Source organism: Larimichthys crocea, chromosome XIII (assembly GCF_000972845.2).
Source record: "Larimichthys crocea isolate SSNF chromosome XIII, L_crocea_2.0, whole genome shotgun sequence".
NCBI classification, from domain to species: Eukaryota; Metazoa; Chordata; class Actinopteri; family Sciaenidae; genus Larimichthys; species Larimichthys crocea.
Window position 1 is genome coordinate 20,385,303 of NC_040023.1, and position 26,609 is coordinate 20,411,911.

Below are 26,609 nucleotides of genomic sequence, written 5' to 3' on the forward strand. Positions count from 1 at the left end.
GGAATGCAACAAGAGACTGAACCAAGAAGGCTATTCATTCAGAGCCCCTTCACATACACACGGACATACACACACACACACACACACATACACACACAAACAACCAAAAGAAAACCTGAGTGGAATGTATTTGCATGTCACTGAGAGAAGTATCCACTGTGTGCCCATGGACACAGCTCTGTACATGTATTAGCTCTCTCTCTCTCTAACACACACACACACACACACACACACACACACACACACACATTATAGCTGACTGCTAATTGATCTGGCACTCAGCCAACCCCTCAAATTGAAAAGCCGACAGTCTCTGTCAATATGGCCATCACTGTCTCTCGCTCTCTATCAATGAGAAAACTGGCTATTAGTGGGCATGCACGTTCCCGTGGATGGATGTGTGTGTGTATGTGTGTGTGTTAAAATGTCAACATTAATGGCATTAGTCCAGTTGTGTGTGTGTGTGTGTGTGTGTGTGTGTGTGTGTGTGTAGGTCTTAAGATTGGCACAAACCCATCTTTGTCTGTTTCAACGGGAAAACTAACCTGACGAGTGTTCTTTGTGTTTTTATTTCACATGATGCAACAGTTGCTATCTGCAGATGTTTAGTGTCCCACCGAGGCCGACAGTCAATAACGACCTGAACAAAGGTGAAACACAAAGAGGTGGGAAAATCTGCAGGTAAACAATGTCAAGCAGTAAACAATTTCAGGAGTTATGACTGTCTTTGAGGTCTAAACCTCTTACCCTCAGTAACATGAATTTGTCCATCCATCTGTTCGTGTGTGTGTGTGTGTGTGTGTGAGAGAAAGAGAAAGGATGCCAACTCATTACCTAGCAGCCCAGTAAACAATGTCAAAGAGTTGCAGTTGTGTTAAGCACTGCCTAGATCTCAATTACTCTCAAGCTCCTCAGCTAGAGACACATGAATCGTTTCTGCTGAGCTGGTCAATAAAACACTTCTCAAATCAAGCTGAAGTGTCACTAATAGGCACTAAATTAACCACATTTCATCTGAACTGTCCCCGAAATAAAATACTGCTAGTTTCTGCAGAGAATGTGTGTGTGTTTTCAGGAGGGTTGAGTTCATTTCAACTCTGAGAGTGGAGAGGGGAACAGTATAATATCCTACTAATAAAACTACATCAAAAAATAATTAGGAATCAGTATCGTTAGCAAAAAAATGTCGCTGTAATTTACATTTTAATATGATATGTAGTGAAACTGAAACTCTCCAATGCCCACGTTTTCCAAGCGGCTTCTGCTAATTTGTATTTGCTGTTGCCGAGAGATGACTAAATGACAAGTGAGGAGAATAAAAACAAACCCATCGTGTAACTTTTGTTAAATACATGATTTATGTGCATTGTTTGAGTTAAAAACTAAGCTTTATCAATCAGAGTGACAGTACAGCAGCTGCCGAAAGGCAGTGCATTCTTTACTACATATCATACATTTCAAAGCAGCCTTTACTCAAAAAGCTTCTCTCCCCTTGAGGTTATCAGTAAATGCTGGATTCGTGTCTGAACAGAAACTACCTCCACTATGTTTCTTTTAGTATCAACAAAACAGATGATATTTCTTCTAGTAAGTGGTAGGATTACAATGTGTAAATCATTGTTCACAGTGTGTGTGTTTCTGCATGTAAATGGTCACATGAAAGTGTGTATATGATATAAAGAAGACAGCAAACATAACATTTCTGTGCTCATCACCAAAAGTAAAGTAGCCATCATGGAAGTCACATTGTCATCTGAAGGCACGAGGGAAGGTAATCAGCCATGTCAGAGAAAAATATGATCAGCTACATAACATCCAAAAAGATCATGACTTGAAGTGGCTACTGCAGGACTAAAGCAGGATTAAAGACTCCTATGATGGCAACCTTACTGTAATTAAAGATAAATAATACTTGATGGGGTGACTGTGGCATGTTTGATTGAGTTTCAGTTGTCAATATGAATATTAGAAGTACTCATGGCAGTGAATCAAGTAAAATGTAAATCAGTTTTTTGAGTATTAGTCAGATGATTTCAGTTGATATCAGATCAGTCTTACAATCATAAGCTGAAATAAAGAAGGAGTGAGTGAACTGCATCATCATATCTGACAGGAGACACTAGAAGAACAGTTCAGCATTTCAGGAAATACACTTTGCTGCCTAGAGTTAGATGAGAAGATCCATTTTACTATCTATTAAATATAACAATAACTGGTTAGTTTAGCATAGGATAAGGGCTAATCTGGCTGTGTCCAAAGGTAAATCCACCTAACAGAATCTCTAAAGTTGAAGTTAACTTCACAAGTTACATTGAGACAAAAACAAAAACCAACAGCTAGAAATGTCACAGGGGCAGTGACAGAACAGAACAGCTACAAAATAGACCTTGTGATGAGACTGTTTTTTCAAAAGCTGTTTTTTTGTGTTGAGATCCAAAACATTATTTTATCTTTAGTTCCAGATTTATCTGTTTGCAGACTAGCGGTTCATCTGGAGTCAGCTAGTCTGACTAAATCTGCCTCTTAGCACAGTTAATAAATCAACACATATGTGTTAATAATGTGCTTAAAATGAACCTTAAAGATGCTGGTGGGCAGATTTTGTAACCTTTGGGTGGAGCCAGGCCAGTCGGACATTAAGCAGAGCTAAGCTAACCAGCTGCTGGCTGAAGCTTCTTTAACTCTCTCCAAGAAAGTAAAAAGTGTATTCACTAAACGCCTCATTATTTGGTTATGGTATTACTAAGGTTAAATTAATCATATGCATGGTTATTTTTGTCATAATCCTCTATGCATATATAACACTGGTATTTCTGTGGAAACTGAAGATGCAGAAACAACAGTAAATGCCACCTGGATCGCCAGTGTCTAGACAAACTTGCAGTAACAAGCTATAATAAGTTGGATATGGGTTTCTGGTTTTAAATTTAAAATTCCATGTACTGCTTATCATTCAAAAACAGGAAAAGACTTGGTAAAAAAAATGAACAGTTTACAGAGTATTTTTTATCATTTCAGCTGTAACAGATTGTATTTGAAAACTGATCAACAAACCCAAAGTTTTATGTGCCTAGACTTCACCAACTTCAACAAATACTCTGTGTTTTTGAGTGACAAACAGGACTTGGAATTTAAATATGACTATATGAGTATATTATATGAGTATGAGTATATGAGTTTCACTGTCACTGTCAAATCTGTCAAACACTGACCACCAGATGGTCATGCGACCTGTTAAAAGAATACTGTGACATTTTGCATTGGAATCAGCTGTCAAATTGTGGGAAACTATGCGAGCGATTGTTTCTCCCGGTTTAAATGATGAATGCTGACAACGCTAACAAGACATTTCAGGGAACACTAACAAAGACAAATGCATAAAGTTTTTCCACAGTGTCAAGTGTTTGGTGAAGAAAAATGACCGAGTAATACTCAGAATGTCCTTTCAGAGCTAATGGTGAATAAATTATATAATTGGTAAATGGGAGGCAGTTTGCCATTACATTTTGATTGAATTAAAAGTAAATTTATCTAAACCGTGCTGCACTGTCCAGTCATTCCAAGCCTGGACGTGACAGTAATGCCCAATCTGCTCCTTAAAATGTGTCCCTCTGTCTGTATGTGTCATCGCTGTCCTTCAAGTCCAGTCCGTGTTTTCTGTGGTTCTTCAGTCCATGCAGCCCTTACAGTGACAGTTCTTCCCATAGAAATCTATCCATTTCACTCAAAGTAAAACCAGTCTGCATTGGTTTCTCCAGTGTTTCTTTAACTTGAAGTTGGACACCCAAAAAGGGGTCAATTTCCATATAGAGGCTACATTCACTCAGCTTGGGTCCCCCGTCTGAAGGAGTTTGATGTGGTGTACTGCATGCGGGCTGCAGAGAGCTGAAAGAACAATGTGGATTTCTGTTTTCAAAGGAGATGAAACGTCCCTTTAGAGAGGTCAAGCCACCAGACCCAGACGGGATATCTTAGCAGAGAGGAAGGAGTGTAAGATGAAGACGATCGGCTTCGGACACGAGTGGAGGTCCAGTTGCTGGAGGAGAAATGGAAAACAACATAATTAAAAAGCCGGACAAAACTCAAAACATGACTGTGGTAAAGAAGAAAGAGTATGATTAAAAGATTATTAAACCAGACAGGATGACGTAAAGGGGGAAAGGGAGAGGAGGGAAGGAAAAGTAAAAGTGTTTATAAAGCACATAAAACCATAAAAAAATATTTTAAAAACTAGAGGGTCAACACAGTTCCCCATGAGGTAAGGATTAGCTGGAGCTACACACACACACAAACACCACATAACTGAACAAAGCTCTGTTCATAACCTGAATCAACAGTAGGTGATTTCACCGGTACTATGACTCACATCCTGTTCCTTTAGAGAGATTTACCCTATAAATTCACACTTAAACAAGTGTTTAGTTGATCAGATTTAGTGCTGAGGAAGTTTTAGAGGCTACCTCATGTCAAGTAAACCAAGGGCAATGAAATATGAGTAGACCTGCACGTCATTACTGGTCCACAAGATCTTGTGTTTCCAAAAAAATTCAATTCTCTGCAGTAGGTATAAATGAAGTGATTTCTTTTGCTGTTCTGGTGCAGTGGCTTTACAAATGGCGGTGTCAGCTGTTGATCCACCAGTTTCAGTCCAGACTGAAATATTATAAAACAACTGGATGGATTGGCGTGAAATGTGGTACAGATGGCCATAGTAGCCAAAAGATGAAAGATGACTTTTTTGATCCATTGACTTTCCCTTTAAACACCACCACAAGGTTGACATTTGTGATTCAGCTTTACAGGGTGAATTGCCATGACTTTTAGTACAGGTATTCATGACCTCTCGGGATGAATTGCTATAACCTTGATGATCCATCAACTTTTCATCCAGTGCTATTACGTTTGTGCTGAATAACTAGGTTTATAACCACAATATCTGAAAAAAAATTTGTTGGACCTTGTGTTTAGTACTAATTACTAAATATTAGCATGCTAACATGCTGATAAACATTGTACCTGTTAAACATCAGTATATAAACATTGGCACTGTGAGCATGTTAGCATGCTGATTTAATCATTTAGCACAAAGCACCACTATGCCAGAGTACAGTAGATTTTTGTACAGTAGACTCTTAATATTTGTTTTCTAAGCCACAGTCAATCAATGGTTTGGCCTCAGTCTATACATTATTTGCATAGAGGAGATAAACTGTCAATTGCTATGACAAAATTAGACAAATAGTCCCTGCTAACTAATAACAGTATAGTCCAGCTTATTCCACTTTTGAAATGCTGAACTAATGAGCCATCAGCCACATCCGCAAGTGCAGTGGGATTTTTATAAAGCTGTGTCTGGGTTGGGTTTCAGAAATGCTACAAACACCAAAATCTGTTCTGGTAAGGTAGCCAACAGAGGGTTTTGAATCAAAGCTCCAAAGTCTTTACTTATTTGCCTTCAACATTTGAACAATCAAACGTGAGTGTTTTATGCAGAGCCGTATACGAATTGTTATACAGACAGTTTGAGGACAGATAAAATGTCTCAGTTTCCAATTTATGAATCCCATAAGCCAAGAGCAAATATTTTACTTTTCGCTGTCACTTTATTTTCCCTCATACAGTAAATGAATGAATGTGAATACAAGTGAATGATATCATCAATGATGTTTTTCTGGATGAAAGCAGTTTGTATAAGTGCCATGGGATGGTACTAGAGCTCATCCTCCTGACACCAACATTGATAATCGTATCAGTGTTGTCAAATAAGATCCAAGAGGCTAAAAACTTAAACATTTAAAGCAGAAGTGAAGAATATTGTGTGGCTAGAGTGGTAGAGTTTGTACTTGGTTGTTTTCAGGTAGACACATCAATTGGTCAATTGATCAATTGATTACTTCTTGAGCTTAGCTGGACCTTCATACGGTGAGTGTTGAGTGGTATGAACAGATTGAAAGTCTTACAGTGAGTGACAGGCTATTTTTAATGAAAACTCCACTCTTACCTGGTAAGGCTGACGTATGAGCGAAGTTCATTTTATATCAGGAGTTATGCTGTGTTATTTTTGTGCAGTAATTTACTTTCAGCTGCACCACATTCACTCTGCTGCTCTCTCGTACACTTTTACTTGTGTTTTGCTTCATTTCCCAGTAGGCCCTCTGAAACCCCCTGAGAGATGGTATGAACTTGTTCTATTTACTGTGAGTTGTACACGCCCATAGGAAAGCAAATGCTCAAAGAAGAACATCTTAACTCAGTGTAACCTGAAATGGAAAAGGATTGAGTAAAATTGTTTGGCTTGTGTTCAATCCAAATATTTTCTTTCAGAAGTTTCCCAAATGTGTAGGGGTGGATGATTTTCAGTGGACCACAACCACAGACAAAACTGAGCTACATTTCGTGTGTCCAAACATAAAAACAAAACAAAAACACTCACAATCTCCCCTTCCTTCCCTCCAAAGTCAAGGAAGAGCATTCGGACTCCATCATCTGAGGACATCTTTAGTTTTTCATAGGGGTAGGAGAGGAGCACCTTGGGCTGTGTAGGTGTTTGAGCTCCTCTCTCCTCTCCGTTCTCCCTGTCTCCCAAAGTGGGGTCAGCCAGCACGGAGAAGCCCTGTTCGTAGTGAATCACCAGCCGGCACTCCTGACCCTGGTATAGACAACCTGGATGATAAATAGAAATGGTAATTTCATTTTTGATTGTTAGCTAGCAACATGCTCATGCACAAATCACCTTGTTTTTCATTTTCCCTGCATTAATAACGTGTGGATGACAGAAATAAGAGTGAAACTGCAAGTCCGATTTTGAATCATTATCCTGGTGCATGTACCAGAATAAGTAATTACAATGAAAGGTAACAGTAAGACTCTAAATCACAGATGTTTATGAAAGAAGCAGGACACACTGAAATGCATATGGTGGACAAAGAAGTATTTCCGTCCTGTCCTTGGAAAACCCTCCCTCAGGATACCTTTTCTATTGTCTAATGACTTAAGTGTTGGCTTTTATTGGAAGGACATTGTCATTCAGTCTGATTAATGTGTAATCTTACTGGGTTGTATGTTTCTGCAAAGTGCTCTAAAAAGATAAATGACACTGACACAGTCTCTTTTTCAGTTAATTCAACTGACAATGACAGGTGATCATGTGGTTAGTGCTGTGGAGAAATTGCTGAAGTCAAAGGTCAATGGTGAGGTCAGGAAGGAAGAAAGTGTTCAGGAACCTCTGATGTCTTATGCTGTATTATTTATTGATGCTTGATCAAGGAGAATTAGAGACACTCTTAAACTACATCAGAAGTGCCCGTCGGTCTCACATTCTGCCCAACTCATCCTGGTGGATAGACTTTAAACTCCAAGATAAATACTATACTCCCAGAATTAGTCAAAGAGAATGTCTTTACCTATGGAAGTGTTGTTGTCGACATATTCTAGTCTGGAGACACAGATGTCTGTTTATGCAGATTGGACCGTCAACGGCAAGCTATCTATTATGACTAGGAAGGTAGCAATAGGTTTCTTCGACCCTGGCCACCACAGTGTTGAGATACACCAGCGCCTGATGTTCTCAATCAAAGCCAAACAACTAATACTGCCGAGGACCTCAAGGCCCACACGTGATCTTGTGTAACCAAAGGATAGAAAATTCCATAACAGTTAAAAAAGATGAAAAATGACATATGAAATAGTCGAACACAGTTCAGTGCCATAACTGTGTCCCTTTGCTCTGCGTTAAATGAAACAGGTCTTCTACTGTACCATCAACATCAATAACTTTTTGAGTTAATAAATTCACTTGAAAGCTAATTATGTTGAATATATGCAGTATACTGTACTATACTAATGTTTCCAATTAACTCAGTTTATCATGGTTTGATCATTTAAAATACATTTAAAAACACTGACAATTATTGGCTATTTTGGCTATATTTCAAACTGTTCAGAAAGCATTTACTCTCTCAGCTGTCAGCTTATTAGGTGTGTTTATTAGGTTAGAATAATGATACGTTAATGATATAATGATTTTAATGTAGGTTACATATAAATATAAAAGGTTTTTGGTTAGACATTTTTAGAGCGTTGTTGGTTAAACATTAAGTGGTTTGTGGTGTTGTAGAATTGAGGTATTTCTAATTCAGGCCAAACCATTTATATCAACAGAATATTGAAGACATGTCTAGCTATATATAGTTTTAGTTAGAGGTGAACCCAATAAACTGGCAACTTAGTGTATATTTATATTCCCCTTTTTAAAAATATATTGTACAATCTGATTGCCAACTGTGACAACTGATTTGCTGTGAATATGTCAGTTATCTATCAAAGTCAGCCTCTTCACATGGCGACCAACCTGCTGAGACCGCAGCTTAATGGATCTGTTGCACAACATTTTTCCTGCTCTCTCTTCACAGCGTGCGTCTGACTGAAAGCTGAGTGCACTATCTTTATCTACTCCCCCAATTTACGCATCACTTTTCACTACTGTAATGTCAAAACCTGTCTTGTCTCCGCACAGTGTGATCTATCTGAATTTAGTCTTATATTTCACACTGCTTGACAGCAGTGTTCCCTCACTCAGACTTGAAGGCTGCATGCTGAATACTTCATTTACAGCATAACCTCCTCTCTCGTGATGACATCTGATCTACCGAGCGGCGTGTTTGTGTGATAGTGAGCCAGAAGAGAGTTGTTATCTTTCCATTGTTTGCTGACAGCCTGAGCAGGATGTGTGCGCATGTACAGGGAGGGGAGGAGTGTGTTTGCATGAGTGTACATATGACAGTGAGAGTGTGTGTAATGTGTGCTGGCAAGAAAAATTAGTGTGTTTATGTTTATGTAAAAGAGACATAGAGATGTATATATGAGTGTGTGTGTGTGTACAGAATACCTTTGCATGTGTGTTTACATATAATGTTCGTATATGTGTTATTGCTCACTGTGGCCTGCTTCAGTCTCTTTTGTCCGACTGTCAACAGGCCCATTCTCTGATTACTTAACCGTGTCGTCAGTCAAACCACACTAATCACCCTATACACACCTAAATCCCTTCCTCGTTCAGCTCTTTATCTAAAGGCGATTATGAAACCAAGGTTGGCAAATGTGTACATAGTAACACACACACACCAGACTATGGTCAAACTCAATATGCAAATAATTCTTGTGAGTTAAATTCACCCTGCATGGAGTAATCAAGTCAAAGAAACACATGCTAAATAGATTTAGATTTCTTGTTATTGTTTACATTTTGGTACGTTATCATGTTCTGCACATTTGAAACATTTATGAAAACCTTACATCATTTTATCACTATGGTTCAGCATAGAGACAAAATAATTCCTGCAAGAAACAAGCACTCTCTCTCTGAATGACTTCACAATTACATACACTGCTCCAAAGGTGGGTCATATTAGGTTGACTGCCAATTAGCAGCAGTTGTCAGCTGTAAAAAGAGGTACTTTATTATGGGAGTTTACAATGCAACATGAGACAACCAGCACTGCACTGATAACATAAAACTGCAGATGTATTCATTATGTCAAGGCAGTCTCAAGAATTATAAATAGAGCTTTAATTCAGACAGCACTGAAATAATCAGCTGCTGGACTACCAGCTGACTAGTAAAGTCCAATCATATTCATACAGGTGTACAGTGCACCAATTATAATCATAATATAGAAATGTTTTTCTGCTGATGCTTTATGTAAGTTTGCTGTTACAAGTCTCTGTCTCTCTATGTGCTTAGATTTTTGACATTAATAAAATCTGCTGAGGAATGATTAAGGGTCGGTAGTATACTTGATCAGAACTACTTCTTATGATGTGCTGATCGCAGGGGAAATTAAAAGTTGTTTCAAACAGCTATGCTCGAGGGTGGAGCAAAAAGACAGTTACAGAAATGGTCGGACAGAGGCCGCATCCTAATCCGATGTCTGAAAGCTGTGGGGGGAAGAGGTTTCCGAAGCTATCTGACCACCCAACGAGTGGTTCTGATTGAACATACTGGGCTCTTAATTCCCCCAGCAGAATCCTCGCTGCTGCTCAGATTTTCTGGGACCTCCCACGAAGAGCAGAGCCTTTCCCACACCTTACTGTAGAACTGTTTTCTATAAAAAGAAATTTTTTTTGAAGAGTTACTGAATGAACTTTCTTTGTCCAACATAGATAGTGTTTATTGTTTGCGATGCAATGCTGACTTCAAACCACGGTGATCAAGTGAGCTGTTGGGACCAGTAAGAGTATTGTATTACAGTGATTTCTCCTTTCCTTATCAGCTGTGAAACATACTAAAACAACAGAGGTGTGTTGATTACAGCTTCAGGAAGTAATCTTGATAAGGAGGATGCTGTAAATCAAATAGAAACATGAGGCACACACACACACACACACACACACACACACACACAGTCAAATATACATTGTAATATCCCTGGAACCCTGTAGACATCCCATTCATGATGAAAAATGACTCTCATAATGTGTAATATCATTCTAATGATGTATAAACAATCTGGCAGGACAAACGTCTCCCTAATGGCACAACAGTTGTAAATGGGGCAAAGAGTGCTGGGGTCTTTGTTTTCTTCAGGAGTGAAAATTAGATCTGAAACTCTACTCTTCTACCTGAGAGGCTTGATCTGTGGGGCAAGCAGGGTTTCCCACCAGAATACACACCCACACACACACACACACACACACAAACAGGCACACATGGAGAAAGGGGCTTTTCAAGCTGCAACAGAAGCCCTTCTTTCTGCCTGATGGTGAGTGGAAAAGACAGAGGGAAGGATGGAGGGGCAGAGAGTGATAACACTGAGAGACAGAGAGGAACTGAATGAGGGACAGTGAGAGACAGCGAGAGAGGAGGGAGACACTAACCATGACGCCAAGAGGAAACACTAAAAGGTTATTACAGGAGAGAAACTCTTTCTTTATTGGCTGTTTTAAACTCGCAAATGACATTAGCAGCAGGTACTTCATATTAGTACTAGTATTCATATAAGTATGTCATATTTTGAAAATGCATCCCACTGTGTCTAAAATTCAGGTGTCACAGCAGGTTACCGGGTTAATTTTCCACAACAACTGAGATGGAATTGCTTTTTTAAGTCATTAAGCTGTTTACCTGTTCATTAAGGAGACCCAGTCGACCTCTGAGACAATTGAACAAATTTTACAGCTGTCACCTTTGACAACAACATTAACAAAGAAGGCTGTGAGTGTGTAGAGAGAAGTGAGATTAATGACGTTAAACAGAATACATAAATCTGAAGCTGGTCATAAAATAATGTTTTGAATATGTGATTCAGGGTGTATCCTTGACATTGGCTACAGCAGTGGAGAAAATAATGTATACACAAGGAGTAGCTGTTCTGGGACTTTCAAGCAACTGGTTAATATAACGTATCATAAAAGCCATGCACACATCCCTCGTATGACTACAACCAGTTTGAGGTTTACGCTTTGATTTTTGTACATGTTAAAGACAGACATAACATTTAGTGGTGCTGGAAGTAGCACAGAGCTAACTGTATGCCCCTGTTTCCAGGGAAAACTAAGTTAACCAGCTGGTTGCTATAGCTTCAAATGTCACAGGCAGTCATCTAAAATGTGTATTTCCATGTATGATTAAACTGTTGGTAACTAAGCTAAGGTAATTGGCTGGAGTTTTTATTTTTAGCACACATACATGACCATGGTTATTGTCATCTAACTCTTTGCAAGAAAGAAAATTAAAACTTATTTCCCCAAATCTCCATCTGCTAATGTAGATTATGTCACACAGACTAAATGGACTCTGGTAATAGAGGAGATACACTATGTGGTAGATATAAGCAGGATTTAAAACTACAAGCTGTGACTACATGATATGCAGTGCTTTATCCTGCTAATAGCTGAAAATATCAATATAAGCTCAGAAAAGTTTAAGTCACCTTGGACATCACAATAACAGAAACGACAGCAAGCCAAGTGCCTGTTAAAATTAATTTCAGAGCTGAACAAATTACTTTCCTCTTTAAAATCCATCTAAGAATGGCCTGCTGCCCAGTGATTGATAGAGAGTTGATCTATCTTCAAAGCAAATCTTTATCACAAGCCATGACAGTGAATAAACTATAACAATGATTTATCAGAATGCTACACAGATGAAAAGCTGACAAGGTCAGTGCAACGACTCCTAAGGTGGCAACTGCTGAAAAATGAGTGAATGCACTTTGTATGCTTAATCACACTCCTTCTCAAGGAATTGCAAATTATTTTTCTGCTTGCAGAATAAGAAACCGAGGGCTAACATCAATCTGTTTCAGTAAAGTTATGGGATCCATTTCAGATTCAACAGTGAGCAATAAATATTCAAAACCATCCTCATTTTTCATTCTTTTGCCCTACGGTGTCGCTGTACTAAATCAGTATTACAGTACGGATTTATTTATTTTTCTAGTTTATACTTCATTAATCCTGTTCAAGTTCAATTAAATTCAATTAAATAAAGCTGCTGCTTTTAGCGAAGACATCTATAGCTCAACAAATGGACAGTTTGTTGTTGGTCCACCACTTTAGTCCAAACTAAAGCCTCTCAAAAAAACTAATTGATGAAATGTTAGATAGACTGCTATTAAATTAGTTTAATATCCCTGATATCTTGTCTACTGTAGCACCATCACCAGGTCAAAATTTCAATTTGTACAATATGCCATGAGGCATTTGGCATATGCTTCCTAAACATTAGTATGTTAGCACTGTCATGTGTTATGTGAACATGTTACCAAGCTGGTGTGTAGCTACAGTAAAAGCACAGCTGAGCTGAAGTAGAGCTTCACAGAGCTGCAAGCATGGCTATAGATTAGCAGTAGACAAGTTATTGTTATATTAACAATGGACTGAATGACAATGTGTATATGAATGCTGCCACTTGTAGTCACAGTGAGAAAAACAGAGCTAAAAGTAGTATGAACATTGGACTTATGACATTCATCAGGTGACCAAAACACAACTCCAAATAACAGCAATGCTGCTCCATGTATATTAATTGTTCACAATGTCGACACACATTGAAAAAAAGAGACATCCTGTCAGTGTTTTTGTGTTAATAGCTTACTCTTACTCTTCATGGCCTCTAAAAACAATAAATGAATGCAGAAAGGATCTGCACACCTGATTGGACAGGGTTAGTTTTCCAATAAATGTCACCTTGACAATAAGAATGATAAAGCTGTTGAGTTCACTGCTATATTCAAGCTACAGCACATCAATATTGAGCAGCTTGTTCCAGTCTAGACGGCATTTTGTCACGGGATTAAGTAAAACGCGCTTTTAGCATTCACATTTGCCTGCTCACTACCATGACATACAAAATTTGATTTTTATCAAACACCTTGGAGTTTTAAATTTAAATTGAGTACTGCAGATGCGAATGAAGGCTTGCCATGCCAATCAAAGCGTAACATTTACACCTGTACTCATAGGTGAAGGCACCATTTAGGAGAGTTTTAACAATGTGATAAATGCAGAAACAACACTGGCAACAAGGATGTAGTGTTGAGGTCCTGTATCTTTTGCAGCTAGATACATGCCGTCTCATATAAGACGGGGGTCTGAAGCGAGACTCAATTTGGCATGGTGTTATCATAGACGAAGAGAGGAGGGAGACCCAGGGGAGAAGTGCAGTTCCCAGGACAATTTGTGCTCGCAGAAAGAGGGAGGCAAAGAGGGAGCGGGGAGAGAGAGGGGTATTATGTTGGAATTCCCTTGACGGCTGAGACTCAATGCCAAACAGAACACACACACACACACACACACACACACACACACACACACACACACACACTAGAATAGCATTCCTTTCTATAAATAGCAAGTGCTTTGTCTACATCTTCCATATGGCTGTCAAATTATATCACAAACCCTCTTCCATATGAGTATATGAGTGGACATGGGAGTGTGTATTTGTGCATGTACTGATGCGTTTTGCTTTACGCACAGGATTTTAACTTTATTTTAGGCTTGCAAGACCCCAGGCAGTAGTTATCCTTGCTGTCTCTCTGCTTATGTTTTGCTGCAGTATGCCTATACACGTCTGAGGAAGCATCACAGAATCCAGCACAGTGACCTGTGCTGCTTACTTTGTGTTTGTGTGTTTAAGTGCATCAGTACTCACTTGTGGTGACTTCTCTGATCATCTCAGCTGAAGCGTGACATCCGTTGACTATGTGTCTGGTCCACATGGACAGATCCTTGGTGGTCTCAGCCCGAAACAGGTGAGTCTCAATGCCGAGTCGCGTGCCAGTCCGTGTGGCAAAAAACAACTCTGTGCCAGAGTGAGGTGACCCTCGGTCAGGGCCAGAGTGGACGAGACTGGATAAACACATACACACATAAACTGTCAAATACTATGGGGAAGAGGGGAAACATTTTTGTCACTGTAAAGGAAATTTCTCCCAGCCACAGGTTCTTAATTTCTTGTTTTTTCCCCTCCCCCTCTACATATATTTAGCATGTTGTTACACACAGCAACAACAAAACTCAAAAAGCCACTTACGTGATGGTACACATGTTGTTAAAAAGCCTCACAATACAATAAGTCATATTTGATATGTGCAAAAATCACAGTTGTGCAACGCTACACCTGTCAGTAATGATAAAGGGGAGGCTGCAAAGCTCATTATAAAGGAAAACAAACTGGAAGATGTATAAAAGACAAAATTAACAGTTGCTTTTGAACCTCAGGAGTCATTGTAAAATAAAATAGTATAGGTTGCTGTTTAATGTTTAATGTTTACCATATTCAGCGCTGTGGTTTAGCATTTTAAGATGCGTTAAAATGTAGCATTGGCTAAAATTTTATACATATCAATGTCATTATTAGTTTTAAAATCCTATTANACCTCAGGAGTCATTGTAAAATAAAATAGTAGAGGTTGCTGTTTAATGTTTAATGTTTACCATATTCAGCGCTGTGGTTTAGCATTTTAAGATGCGTTAAAATGTAGCATTGGCTAAAATTTTATACATATCAATGTCATTATTAGTTTTAAAATCCTATTACTGCCTTTACTCCCGTATTTAAAAGGATATCGAGGCTCCCCCTCTCTTTCATCCTAGTTTTGAGTGTGGCAATCAACACCACATCTCAACCCACATTCTAAAACTAAGTGACCAATCAGCAGTCTCCAGATATATTCTTGAATGTTTTATGGTATAAATGTACAGTGTATGTTTGAGATGTTTGTACCCACCGTGTTGCTAAAAGTGGATAAGTGTGTGCAGGGCTCTGCCAGGCCTCCTTGCCTCGCGGTAGACTGTCATACAACAGCAGGTCTTTTTCTGTCACCACCACCAGCACCGGCTTCCAGCTCTGCTTCTCACTCTCTGTCTGCAGCACAAACAATATATAAATAATAGAAATACAGTATGGTACAAGAGGTTTGGATCCATCCGTCCATTTTCTGTACCCTCTTATCCTCTGCAGGGTCAGGGGGGGATTGCTACATTCGAATGAAAATATAATACTGAAATCATCCTCAGGTTTGTAGTTGGTATTTCATCAGTATTATCAATGGTTGTGTGCCAGTGAGTTGCTTTATGGGACTAATGTTGTGTCAGAGAGAGAAATGATTTGTGTGTTTAATATGTAAAAGACTGTGTACTCAGCAGTGGGTGTCGACCGGTATTCAACTCTCAATTAAATCCAAGACTGGGAAGCAAACATTGTTTTTCTCAACTGTTTTAATCGATCTCTCTGTCATATTTATATATTAAATATTTTAAAAATGATCTATTTGAGCTGGGTACCTTAGCTAAAAATACAGGTGTCTGATGTGTCGATACAGTTATGCTTTCCATGCATTTGATTTGTGGTGCCCCCTTGCCCACCCATCCCTCATAACAAGCAAGCCACTCGCTTTCTCTTCAGAACAGACACTCTTTCCTTAGAGCTGGCACACACACATCCACACACACAGAGCCCAGTATTTCATTTTACAATGCTCCATAACTATTCTCATTATGAGAGCTTATCTGCAGCCCAGCCATGGAATCCTAAGCTGCTCTTTGAAGTTCTGCCCCAGCCAATCATATCGTGGGATTTAGAGGGTCGTGGGTCAACCTTTTAACATAATGAGAATATGTTGCTAAGTAACAGTATTGTACTCCATTTGAAGGATCAAATATCGGCAAATTCATGAGGACTGAATTAGGCAGGTATGAATGTATGTGTGTGGATATGTTTGCACAGGTGTGTGCATCTGTGTGTGAAAGAGACAGTGAAGCTTTATCTGTGTGAGTGTGTGTGTGTTTGTATGAATTTCAAAGCTACGTGAATGCATATGTGTACAGAACAGATATGCACAATACCAAAATGTGCCCACACACACAATTGTACCTCTATACTGTTTACCTGATCTCATAGCTCATACCTTAACACTCACAGCTACATACCAAACCCAAAACCAGTCCTAAACTAATCCAATTTCAAACTTTTTTACGACCCCCCTTACTCCACATCCAGGGACCTCTGTTTGAACATCTCTGTAATATCTGGAAACTGATAATCAGATATTCACACCCATATCATGTAAGTAGAGCTTCAACTTCTCTCTCAAGCTCCCTTTTTTTCATCCAAACAACTAATTGAAAAAAATACTAAAAAAACTAAAAATATACAGTTTAATCAATCAAGTAGTAAAAGCTAACCATAAGCGATGCATATAAAAACAAGACATGAAATCTGTTCAAACATATCATAAAATACAAAAATTAAAAAAATTTAAAAAATGGATTTTTCATTTTCCGAAAATGTCCACACTTTAAGGGGTAAAGCTGAAACTGTTGCTGACAAAGACGTACATGCACATTCACCTACAAATTGTAGTCCCAAAATGGTAATAAGACAGAAGAAACCCCATTAAAAATGTGAGAAATCTGGAAGCATGGGTGACACACACACACACACCTACCTTCCCTGCCAGCCATCCCAGGTGTCGTATCTCTTTGCTGCCAGCTACCCCCGTCCTGGCTGTGTTCTGGATGACCTCTGCCAGCGCCCGCTGTTGAGAGGATGACAGTTTTTAGAATAGATGCTCATTCAGGACACATTAGATTCAAAGTAGCTCCGAGGAGCGGAATCATCGCCACAGTATGTGATCACTTAAATATCTAATTCTGATTGTCACATTGATGGAAATTACCTGTAAAATCATTGAAAATCAAAACACAGACCTGTGCCAGTGTCGATGTGACAGAGTGCATGGCAGAGAACCAGGACAGGGCAGATGGTTGGTCTGGGCACCGCAGCACCACGGTGTGCCTGGCATCAGGAGAGTGCAGCTCCAGTTGTCTGGACGAGGAAATAAAAGTTAAAACAGCTTTAACCTCTCTGTTATCACTGGATGGGTTCTTAAACTTTTATAGTTGATAAAACCGTTGATTAAATTTCTTTTGGAATATTGAAAATATATTGCTAGCCTTGTCAGGCAGTCCCAATTTGACAATTAAATCTTAACTCAGTTTTAGAAACCAAATGTTATCCACTTAGATTTCAGCTTCAACAGATGCTCGTTTGTCTTATCCACTTGAAAATGGGCACTCGGTCACAATGATGAAATGAAGTGCACGGAAATTTCAGATATTCAAGTCAATTCAAAACAGGAAAAAGGCATTGCTCATGCATCCTCTGTGGGCCATATGACACAATGCTGTCTCCTACTAAATTTCCGTAAGTAATCTCCTTATATCATAGGGGAGTATTTCAGACCGTGAGAGAAATGAATCTGTAGGCTGATTCCCTATGTCACTGAACGGCTGTTTGATTGTGAGTTCAGTGAATATGAATTATAAAATGGTACGTTGCAGCTTTTACAGTACAAAGCACTGTTCCTTCATAATGTCACATCAATACAGTTGGTGTTCATTTCTGTGGAGTATAACCAGCAATAAAAACACTAAACAGGTACAACTGTTGTTCGTGAGGAAGAAAAAAAGTAAGAGTTTAGGATGCAAAGTAACTTTGACACACAACAAATAATTAAGTATGGTTGACTCAGAGGTTTAGAGGGCAAGGCATGGTAAACAGTTCTTCAGTGTGTGCTCATGCTGAGATCTGTCCATGTTTGAAGAGTATGAACTTGACCCAAGAGGTTTGAGCAGAGAAAAAACACAAAATATCGCAACTGAACTCATTACACACAATTTAATGTTACTTCTGTGATCTAGTCTAACCAGTATTTGTAGTAAAACCTTTAAGGTAAGGACAGAAAATGTTAGACTTCAAAATATATGGAACCATTGTATAGTGAATGAAATCGAGAAACAGTGCAGTCAGCACCCATTTTCTGGGAGTACAGATATGGTGTCCACAACGTACTGTAAATGGAAATATCTTCTTGATTCGTTACCACCAACTCTGAAACAATCCAGCACTTTTGTTAACAGCACTCCACTGTCCAGGTGCTCTCAGTGGTTTAAAATAGAAACTACTCTAGAACCAGGGTGGTTTCAACTCTGCAAACATGCTTTCTTTGCAGCTTTCTTTATTCATACAGTACACACTTGGGACATGGAAAAGCCCCGGTGAATGTGATGAATCTGCTCTTCCATCAAACCCTCCGAGGAGAGAGAGGCCGGCTAGATCAGCTCCAGGTGTTCTCTGGGTTAAAAATACCACAACTGCTGCCTGTAAAAGGCAAGTTGATTAAGGACAGGCCAGGGGAGAGCAGAGGGGGAGGAAGAAGGAGTGCGGGGTGACTCCAGGGCCAGATGTGAGTTTGGTGGAGGAGTTTCTTTAAGGATGTGTGTTTTAGCAACTTGACTCTCATGAGTTATATTAGACCTAAAGGAAGGCTTACCTTCCATTTCCTGTGCAAAATGTGCAGCAGCTTTGAGCTAAATTACTCATCTCCTGCATGTGTGACACAATGCATTTAAAGTGGGGAACCACTGGGAGTACAGCACATGAACTGGATGACTGGTATATTGGCTTGAATGTATGGAATTATTTAAATCTGGTCCTGCTTGAATGAGGATCAATCCCTTACTTGATCAAAGGGTAGTTGTTCTCACAGGATTATCATTATATCACATATACATTAAAGCTTTGTAGTACTGTTCCAGCATACAGATGTCATCATTGATAAACTAAAAGCAAAGTTTTAATGTCAAAATGTCTCTTTTAAAGCAATAACACGTGAAAATATTGTTAAAATACAGACCTTTTTGAGATAACAAAACAAAATATAGACCCATTGAAACTAAGCTATTAAATGTGAGTCACAGATGACCTTTGAGAAAAATACACATGATTTGATTTCACGATTAATTAATTTAATTGTTGGTTTTGGCCCAGTAATGGGTGACTCAACATGGAATAATTGTTGCTGGTCACATACGCTTCAAGAAGAGTTGGGTTTTTTTTAGATAAATCTTAAGACTTACGAAAACAAATCATGTCACGTTTAAAGAATGGCAGCATTGTTTTTGGACATTTAGCTTTAATGTTAACACGTTCTCCTCCACTCAATACTGCATAAGTGCTGCTCTTCAGTCAGTCTGCACTGATTCAGAATGGACGTTTTTGTGTTTGATTAAGCCAATTAGTGCATGGCCCGCTTTGTTAGGTTTTACAGATTTTTTGCACGTCCCTTCTTTCTCTTAATCTTAAGAATATTTCTGCAACACAGCTGAAGTGTAAACTGCCATTTCAGCATGAAAAGTAACTTGAAAAAGGCGTGCAGAAGGTGTCTATGTTTCAATACACACGGTCTTCAGTACAGACATAAATGCACACATGTTTTGAAAATGCTACCTTGGACCTTGTTTTTCTCTATGGGACTAGATATTGATCTGTTGTGAGGACCTGCTGTATTTTCTTTGATCTCTCTGTAAATGCTGACCCTCTGTACCCTCAAAAAAACATTGAATTCCCAAATGAACACTGAGAGTACAGCTGACCAGTTCTCAATGCGCTTTTGCTGTGATATTACTACAAACCCTAATCTCACTACCTCTCTCTCTACATTTTCTACAGATGATTGCAACATGTTTCTTACCTGTTTTGTTGATATGGTAATGGCTATTAGAGTCTAGTGTCCATTTTTGGACCTGGCTACCAAACTCTAGCACTTCTCACTCCTACTGTCCTACTGATTTAATGGATTTTATCTTCTAGCTCTCTGGATATAATACCGCCTTCTCTGTTATTGAAAGTCTTGTCAGTTGGTGGCCATGCTGTATCAGTTATTGTTAATTCTTCCTTGTCTACAGGATGTGTTCACTTCTATTTTTGAGTATGCTACTATCCAACCAATATCAAAGAAAAATAACTTAGATCCTGTTTTTCCAGACTCCCATTTCTTTAAAAAAAAATGACAAAAGGTAAAAGGCAAATTAAATGACTGCTGCATTTGAGAGGAACAATATTTACATTTCAGTCAGGGTTTTGGACAAAGCTCTACTATTTCTCTCTACTGCTTTTCTGAGGGTTTCTAATGATTTTTTCTCGTGCCCTGATCTGTGTGGTTGTTCTGTGTTAGTACCTCTTGTTAGTATCCCACCACATCCTGATCACAAGGTCATGGGCGCCTGGTATTTTCTTTTTATTTGCTGCCCTTGGGACAGATTATAAACAGATTTGATATTGCATATCATTTATTTGCAGATGATATTCTACTCCACCTCTCTCATTGAAACCTAGGGAGCCTTTTAGGCTATCTGAGCTCCTATACTGCCTTAACAATATCAGGGACTAGATGGCAGAATTTTTGTTTACATTTTTTTACAGACCCTGATAGGCCCCTATAATCATGAAAAGTATCAATCCCCTTTCCTCTACTGCCCACTCCAACCCGTGTAATTTAGTGGTAATACTTGATCAGTTCTTCATCATTTGACCAGATCTTAACTTAGCAATTGAACTTTCAAGTGCTGAGCTACTGATTTTTGTACAGGCCTTTATCTTACACTGACTATTGTCACACACTCTACTTCTCACTTAGTATGTCTGCTCTTTATCATCTACAGACAATCCAGGATGCTGCCACATGACTACTTACTGGGTAAAATATATGGTCTCACATTATTCTCTTCAATGGCTGTTGTACAATCCAGTTTAAAATTCTCACATTTACAGTGAGTAAGGTTATGTACAGACTGTGGCAACCAAGTTCCTTGAAAGGACAATAAAGAATATATCTATCCACCTACAGAGCACTGAACAGTAAGGCTCCTGCCTTCACTGCTGAACTACTTCACCAGTACTCATCAGCTCGCTCTCTCAGGTCAAATGTTTAAAATTTGCTGTCTGTCCCAAACACCACCCTTAAGACCTGTGGTGATTGAGTTTTTGAAGCTGTAGCAACAAAACTTTAGAGCTCTCTGTCCAGACCCCTTTGCTTTGCTGATTCTGCAGATTTTCTTTTAAAGAGTAGCTAAATCAAACCTGTTTAAAGCAGGTGTTTGGAAACCTGTATGCACAAGGTCTGCAGCTTATATATTCATTCTGTTATGATTGTGTAGACTTAAAATGGGTTGTATTTAAAAAAGAAAAGAAGATTGAAACGTTGAGAATTGGAGAAAGAGTGTTAGTCTTTAAATCATTTCAAAAACGTGTCAAGGTTAAACAAAGGTACTGTAGAAAACTGCCATACTGTGAGGAATCGTGCTGGTTCTGCCAGGAGTCATCTCACAGCCATATGTTTTTTTGTGGATATCCAAGTCTCACAGATTACTAGTGAAAAGTAAAAGAGTCCATCCATTAAAAGGTGCTAATTCCTTTTCTCTTTTTTCCTTCCTTGTCTCCTTGTATTTTTCTCTTTTCCTAATCTTCTTTCATCTCCCCCTTTCCTGTGCTTTTTCTTTCATTTCCTTCCTTCTCCTCAACCTCCCTTCCTCTTATCCCATCTCTCCACACCCTCTCATAACATTTTGAATCCACACTGATCCACAATGATAAGTCTATCTTGTTCTTTTTTAATTTAAACTGACAGAAAGTTGTCATCAAAGAGTGTGCATGTACAGTAAGGTGAGAAAAATGACTTCAGAGTGTTACATGGTTAGTAGAGATAAATCAATTCTTCTCTTTTCTTCTCCCTCCTCCATTCCCTCACTTCTCTTTCCTTGCCTTTTATCATCTTTTCTCATCATTGTACGTGCCATGCCTTTCCTCATATCTCCCTCCCCCTCAGTCCTCTGAGGCATACACACAGTTTAAACAACATCTGTTGAAATGAACAGAGAAGCCCTTAGAGGGATGCAACATTGCACTGAGTCTAGTAAAAAACAGACAGATTTCCCTGTCACTTAATATAAAACCTCTTAAAACATTTCAGCTCTGGACCCAAAATAGGAAAAAAAATAGAGAGCATGCTTAGTGTTTTTCATTTTTAACTGATGCATGTTATTTAGAGACACTGAGATGAAGAAGATGAGAAATAGTCAACTTTCCAGCATAAATGTAAGTTTCATGGATGACGGGCCACACTTAAACTTGGGTGTCATTCCATTTAAACATTTACTAGATATTTACTGGTAAGTTGAAGGGGAATTTGTTCTGGCTGTGAGGATAAGGAAAGAGCTTCATAAAAAACATGCTGATCAAGGTAAACTTAGCCATGGACTTTATCTGTACCTGTTAATTCGTCCTCCAGCTCTATCAAGCTGCAAAACACTGTCTTATCTGTGTAAAACAAAAACTCTCTTTGTCACCAGATGAGATATTGACCCCAAGTCCTTGTGTAACTGACTGACCAATAAAGTCAAAGTTATAGCCAATAAAGTGAATATTCAACCCTATTGTGCCCTTACAAGCTTTAATACATCAACCAAGATTCATGAAAGTGCAGCTTAAACTTTCACCAAGTCTTATTTTGAACTGTATAATAAAGTGACGTTGCATACAACAGGTGACCGTACCCAGAGTACAAAGTTAGATAGTGCTAGAACAGACATACAGCGCACAGAGTGGGAATGACAGAGACACTATTTACCTAAGTACAAGTCAATGTAGTATCATGTTTTAAACCTGTTATTTGCTTTAACTAAGTAGAAAAACCTGTTGAACACAGATTCATATTTAGAAAAAACTATTTGCTCACTAGTGTCTGAAAAAGCTTTGAATGTAGAAAAACATGCAAAACAACATTTCTGTTAAAAATGGCTCTTTCAGATTTAGAAGCCGTTTCTACCAAAAGGCCTTTCTATATATTTTTTTTTTTAGATCAAGATGAATTTGACAATAGGGAGATTATGAGGAGGTGATTATCTAAAGCCACTTGATGAAAACACTGTTCACTGTGAAGATTAGTAGACTAGTGGACAGGATAGAAACTTTGTTTGGGAAAATGCATTACTGAAGTACAGTATCAACTAATATTGAGGGCTTTATAACCTGATCTTGATGTCCTGTCTTCAAGCTAGTCAAAATGTAGGTTAAGAAACAGTTGAACATTTTGAACTACGCTTAGACGACCCCTCTCATATCTGTGCAGTAAGTGTGACGAGATCTAAGGCAACTAGAAACTTTGAGACATCATTATTTCAGCTGCTATGGTGTAACATTATGCATATCGCTCACTTACTTTAATCACTCTGTAAATTTCATACTGTAAGCTATTTTTCTGTAATATATAACCCCAGGACTGGCGACTTGTCCAAGGTGTACCCCACCTCTCACCCCACTTCAGCTGAACTTGGATGGATGCATATGACCTCTGGTTTGCTATGCTGTATGATTATGTAACTGAGGGAGTGAGGAACAGGGGGTTAATGGGGCTTTTACTGGCTATGTTCGTGTCTTACTTTCTGACTTTTTGGTACAAGTTGTTGAGTTGCATTCCATTTTTTATGAAGTCAAATCCAAAGCAGTGTGACTCTACAAAATATACGAGAAGTGATCACACACTGATCCTGCCAGTAGCTGAGCAAAAAGATGCTCTGTCAAAAATGATCTATAATACATAGTGTGAGCAGGGTCTTAGATCCTGGTCAGCATTTCAGCAGTTTTTAAAACCTACACCTCAAACCTGAAGACATGATGGTGTTCATACTGCCACAGGAAAAGTACAGCGCCTCATGGACACAATCTCTGCCAATAACTGGACACTTTCCCAGCAAGGAAACTGCATATCCCTGTCAAGAATGTACTTTTTTATTTTGTGGGAATTTTTCACAATCAGTTCTGTCCATGTATGATGTTCTTATTTTTTATTTTGTTTACACGTGTATGTGTGTGTTAGCATTTACATTTTACCGCTCCAGTGGTGTTGAGCCGACTAACAATGTCTATACAGACGGAGGAACTTTGAAGTCACTGCTCACTGTTACCACTTGACTTTGATGTTGCCTCCATCGTCTGAAGCTTTGAAGTTTAGTGAGGTTCAACTATCTCACACTTCTAAAATCATACATATGCAGAGAGGAACACACATGTATGGAGGGACAGAAGCTGTGGTGGGAGAAAAAAAAAAATCAAGAGAGACAATAATGGGAAGAGGATGGAGATACAAGGCGAGGATTCATTCAGACATAGGGAGGCGGATAACAGAGAAAGCTGGGAACACGGAGAGATCATGAAAGAAAAGGAGAGGAGAGAGTAAGGCGAGAAGATAAAAGGGGCAGAAAAACACAAACAAGTAAGGAAGCGCGAAAAACATGAGACAGCAGTGACGACGAGAAAAAAAAGAAGAAAAAAAAAGACGAGTGGGAAGAGGAGCAAAATGGCAAGAGCGAAACACAGAGGGGGAGACAAAAAGAACAGAAAGCACACATTCACAGACTGTGACACCAGAAAAGTAAAATCGCTTTTTTGCCCCCATGCTGTTTGATTGGGCCATTGTCATATTACCAACCAATTAACTTGACAACACCTCCTAACAGACCACCCCCCGCTGACTGAGAATTATCTGTGCACTACTTCAAACATCTGTCTTTAAGAAAAACTGAAAACGGCCTAAAAATAAGTCTGAAAAAACATTATTGGGTAATCCCTTCAGGGTAGCAGAAAAAGACTGCAGACATGCTTTCAGACTGAGCCATGGATCAGAGAGGAATTGGTTAACCTTTGGTTGATTAAGCGAAACATCTTTTGGGTGTTTTAAAGTTAAACTTTCGACCATTTCAACAGAAAAGTCATGAAGCAAAGCCTGTGAGATAGTTTGGGCAGTCAACTCGAGTTCACCAGTACACATGACATACACGGTCTTACACGTGCATACAGTGTGGTAATCGTTTCTGGACATATTTCAGCAAGCCTCTGGGTGTAACACAAGTAATGATGTAATTGTTAGATTAGCGCAAGCATTTCTATGGCTGTGGTTGCGTGATATTTGAGACTCTGTGCTGCAAGAAGACGTACTGTCAACTTCTGTTCTACATACACTGATAAATGTTCAGAGACCAAAATAAGCCACCACAGTGTTGGCTATGTTGCCTTATGTTGACCGAGTGGCTGTACCTTGACAATATAGCATTTAGAATGACAAGACTGATACAAAAAAGGATAATGTTCTATATTTTTCCTTTTGTCCTTAAATCCTAGAGAAATACCAAAGCCAACAACCTGTTAGTCCATCTCAGTATGATCTTCCTAACTCTTTCTGTAGCACTCAACCTCCAAGCCCTGTTCCTACTAAAGGTGTAAAGATGTGACTGAACTCTGAGAACAGCCTACAGCTCAAGACTGAGGATACGTATGTATACGTGGATACGTGAGTGTGTGCGTGTGTGTGTCAGCTACCTGTTCTCAGGGTCTGGTGTGGTCATGGCTCGAGTTACGTAACACATCTTGAGTGGTATGCATCTTCGGTCCCCCTGCAAAGACAGCGAGGGCTGGGTAGGGGAGCTTGGAGAGTCACATAAGGAGGTGGTGGTGGTGGAACCGAGACGGGGAGATTCAGGTGGGGGGGTTTCCCAGCCGATCTCTGACACAGGGGAGCCCTTTTTGACGTACGGTGTGGCTTCACGCATGTACTTCACTGGGCAGAAAGGGAAGAGAAAGATTTCTGATCAGACATAGTAAAGAAGATTGAACATGGAGGAAGCACATTCAGAGACTTAATGTTCTAAAGATACTTTTGGTCAAGGGTGGGGGGTTCATTTCAGTAAATTAATTGGCAATATGAAGGTATGAAGCATCAAGCAGTTATAGGTATACAAAACTTTCCCTCAGTAGATTCTTGAAGCAGCTTCGGCTGCTTCAAGAATTGTGAGGTACACACATATGACTGATTTTTGCTTAATTGTATATTCATACTCATACTGCAAAAATAACACTTATAGAATTTAAACTGCATCAAGGCCAACCAAACTGAACACTAAAGTCTCTTGACAGTAGCATTGTATTAACCTCATTTAACACAGAGGCTAATTTAAATCTGAGTACATTTTACTATATGTTTGACCTTGTAGTCATCTTTTGATGTGAATCTCACAGTAGGAGCTTTTCAGAGGCAATAAATCAGGTCAGAGGAAGGATGTGAGGAAGCCACAGATGTTTACATACAGAGCATACATAGAAACTATTCAAATATGGTTGCACTGGGGCATTTGGTAAGAATTAGACTTGAGGCAACAGATAAAAAAGTCATTCTTATCTCTACATTAATGATTCAGCACAAGTGCAAAGA

At 39.0% G+C, this 26,609-nt stretch overlaps 1 protein-coding gene across 1 annotated transcript in view; it reads right to left on the minus strand.

The window, feature by feature from the left end:
- Positions 1-1,635: 1,635 nt before the first annotated feature.
- Positions 1,636-26,609, minus strand: part of sntb1 (syntrophin, basic 1) — a 35,475-nt gene continuing 10,501 nt past the window's right edge. The window contains exons 2-8 of the mRNA XM_010732380.3: positions 25,721-25,958; positions 17,215-17,332; positions 16,953-17,042; positions 15,234-15,370; positions 14,156-14,352; positions 6,434-6,663; positions 1,636-4,036 (exon numbers count right to left, since the gene is read on the minus strand). Of these exons, the coding sequence (XP_010730682.1) occupies positions 3,944-4,036; positions 6,434-6,663; positions 14,156-14,352; positions 15,234-15,370; positions 16,953-17,042; positions 17,215-17,332; positions 25,721-25,958 (1,103 nt within the window). The 3' untranslated portion in view covers positions 1,636-3,943. The remainder of the gene's footprint in view (positions 4,037-6,433; positions 6,664-14,155; positions 14,353-15,233; positions 15,371-16,952; positions 17,043-17,214; positions 17,333-25,720; positions 25,959-26,609) is intronic.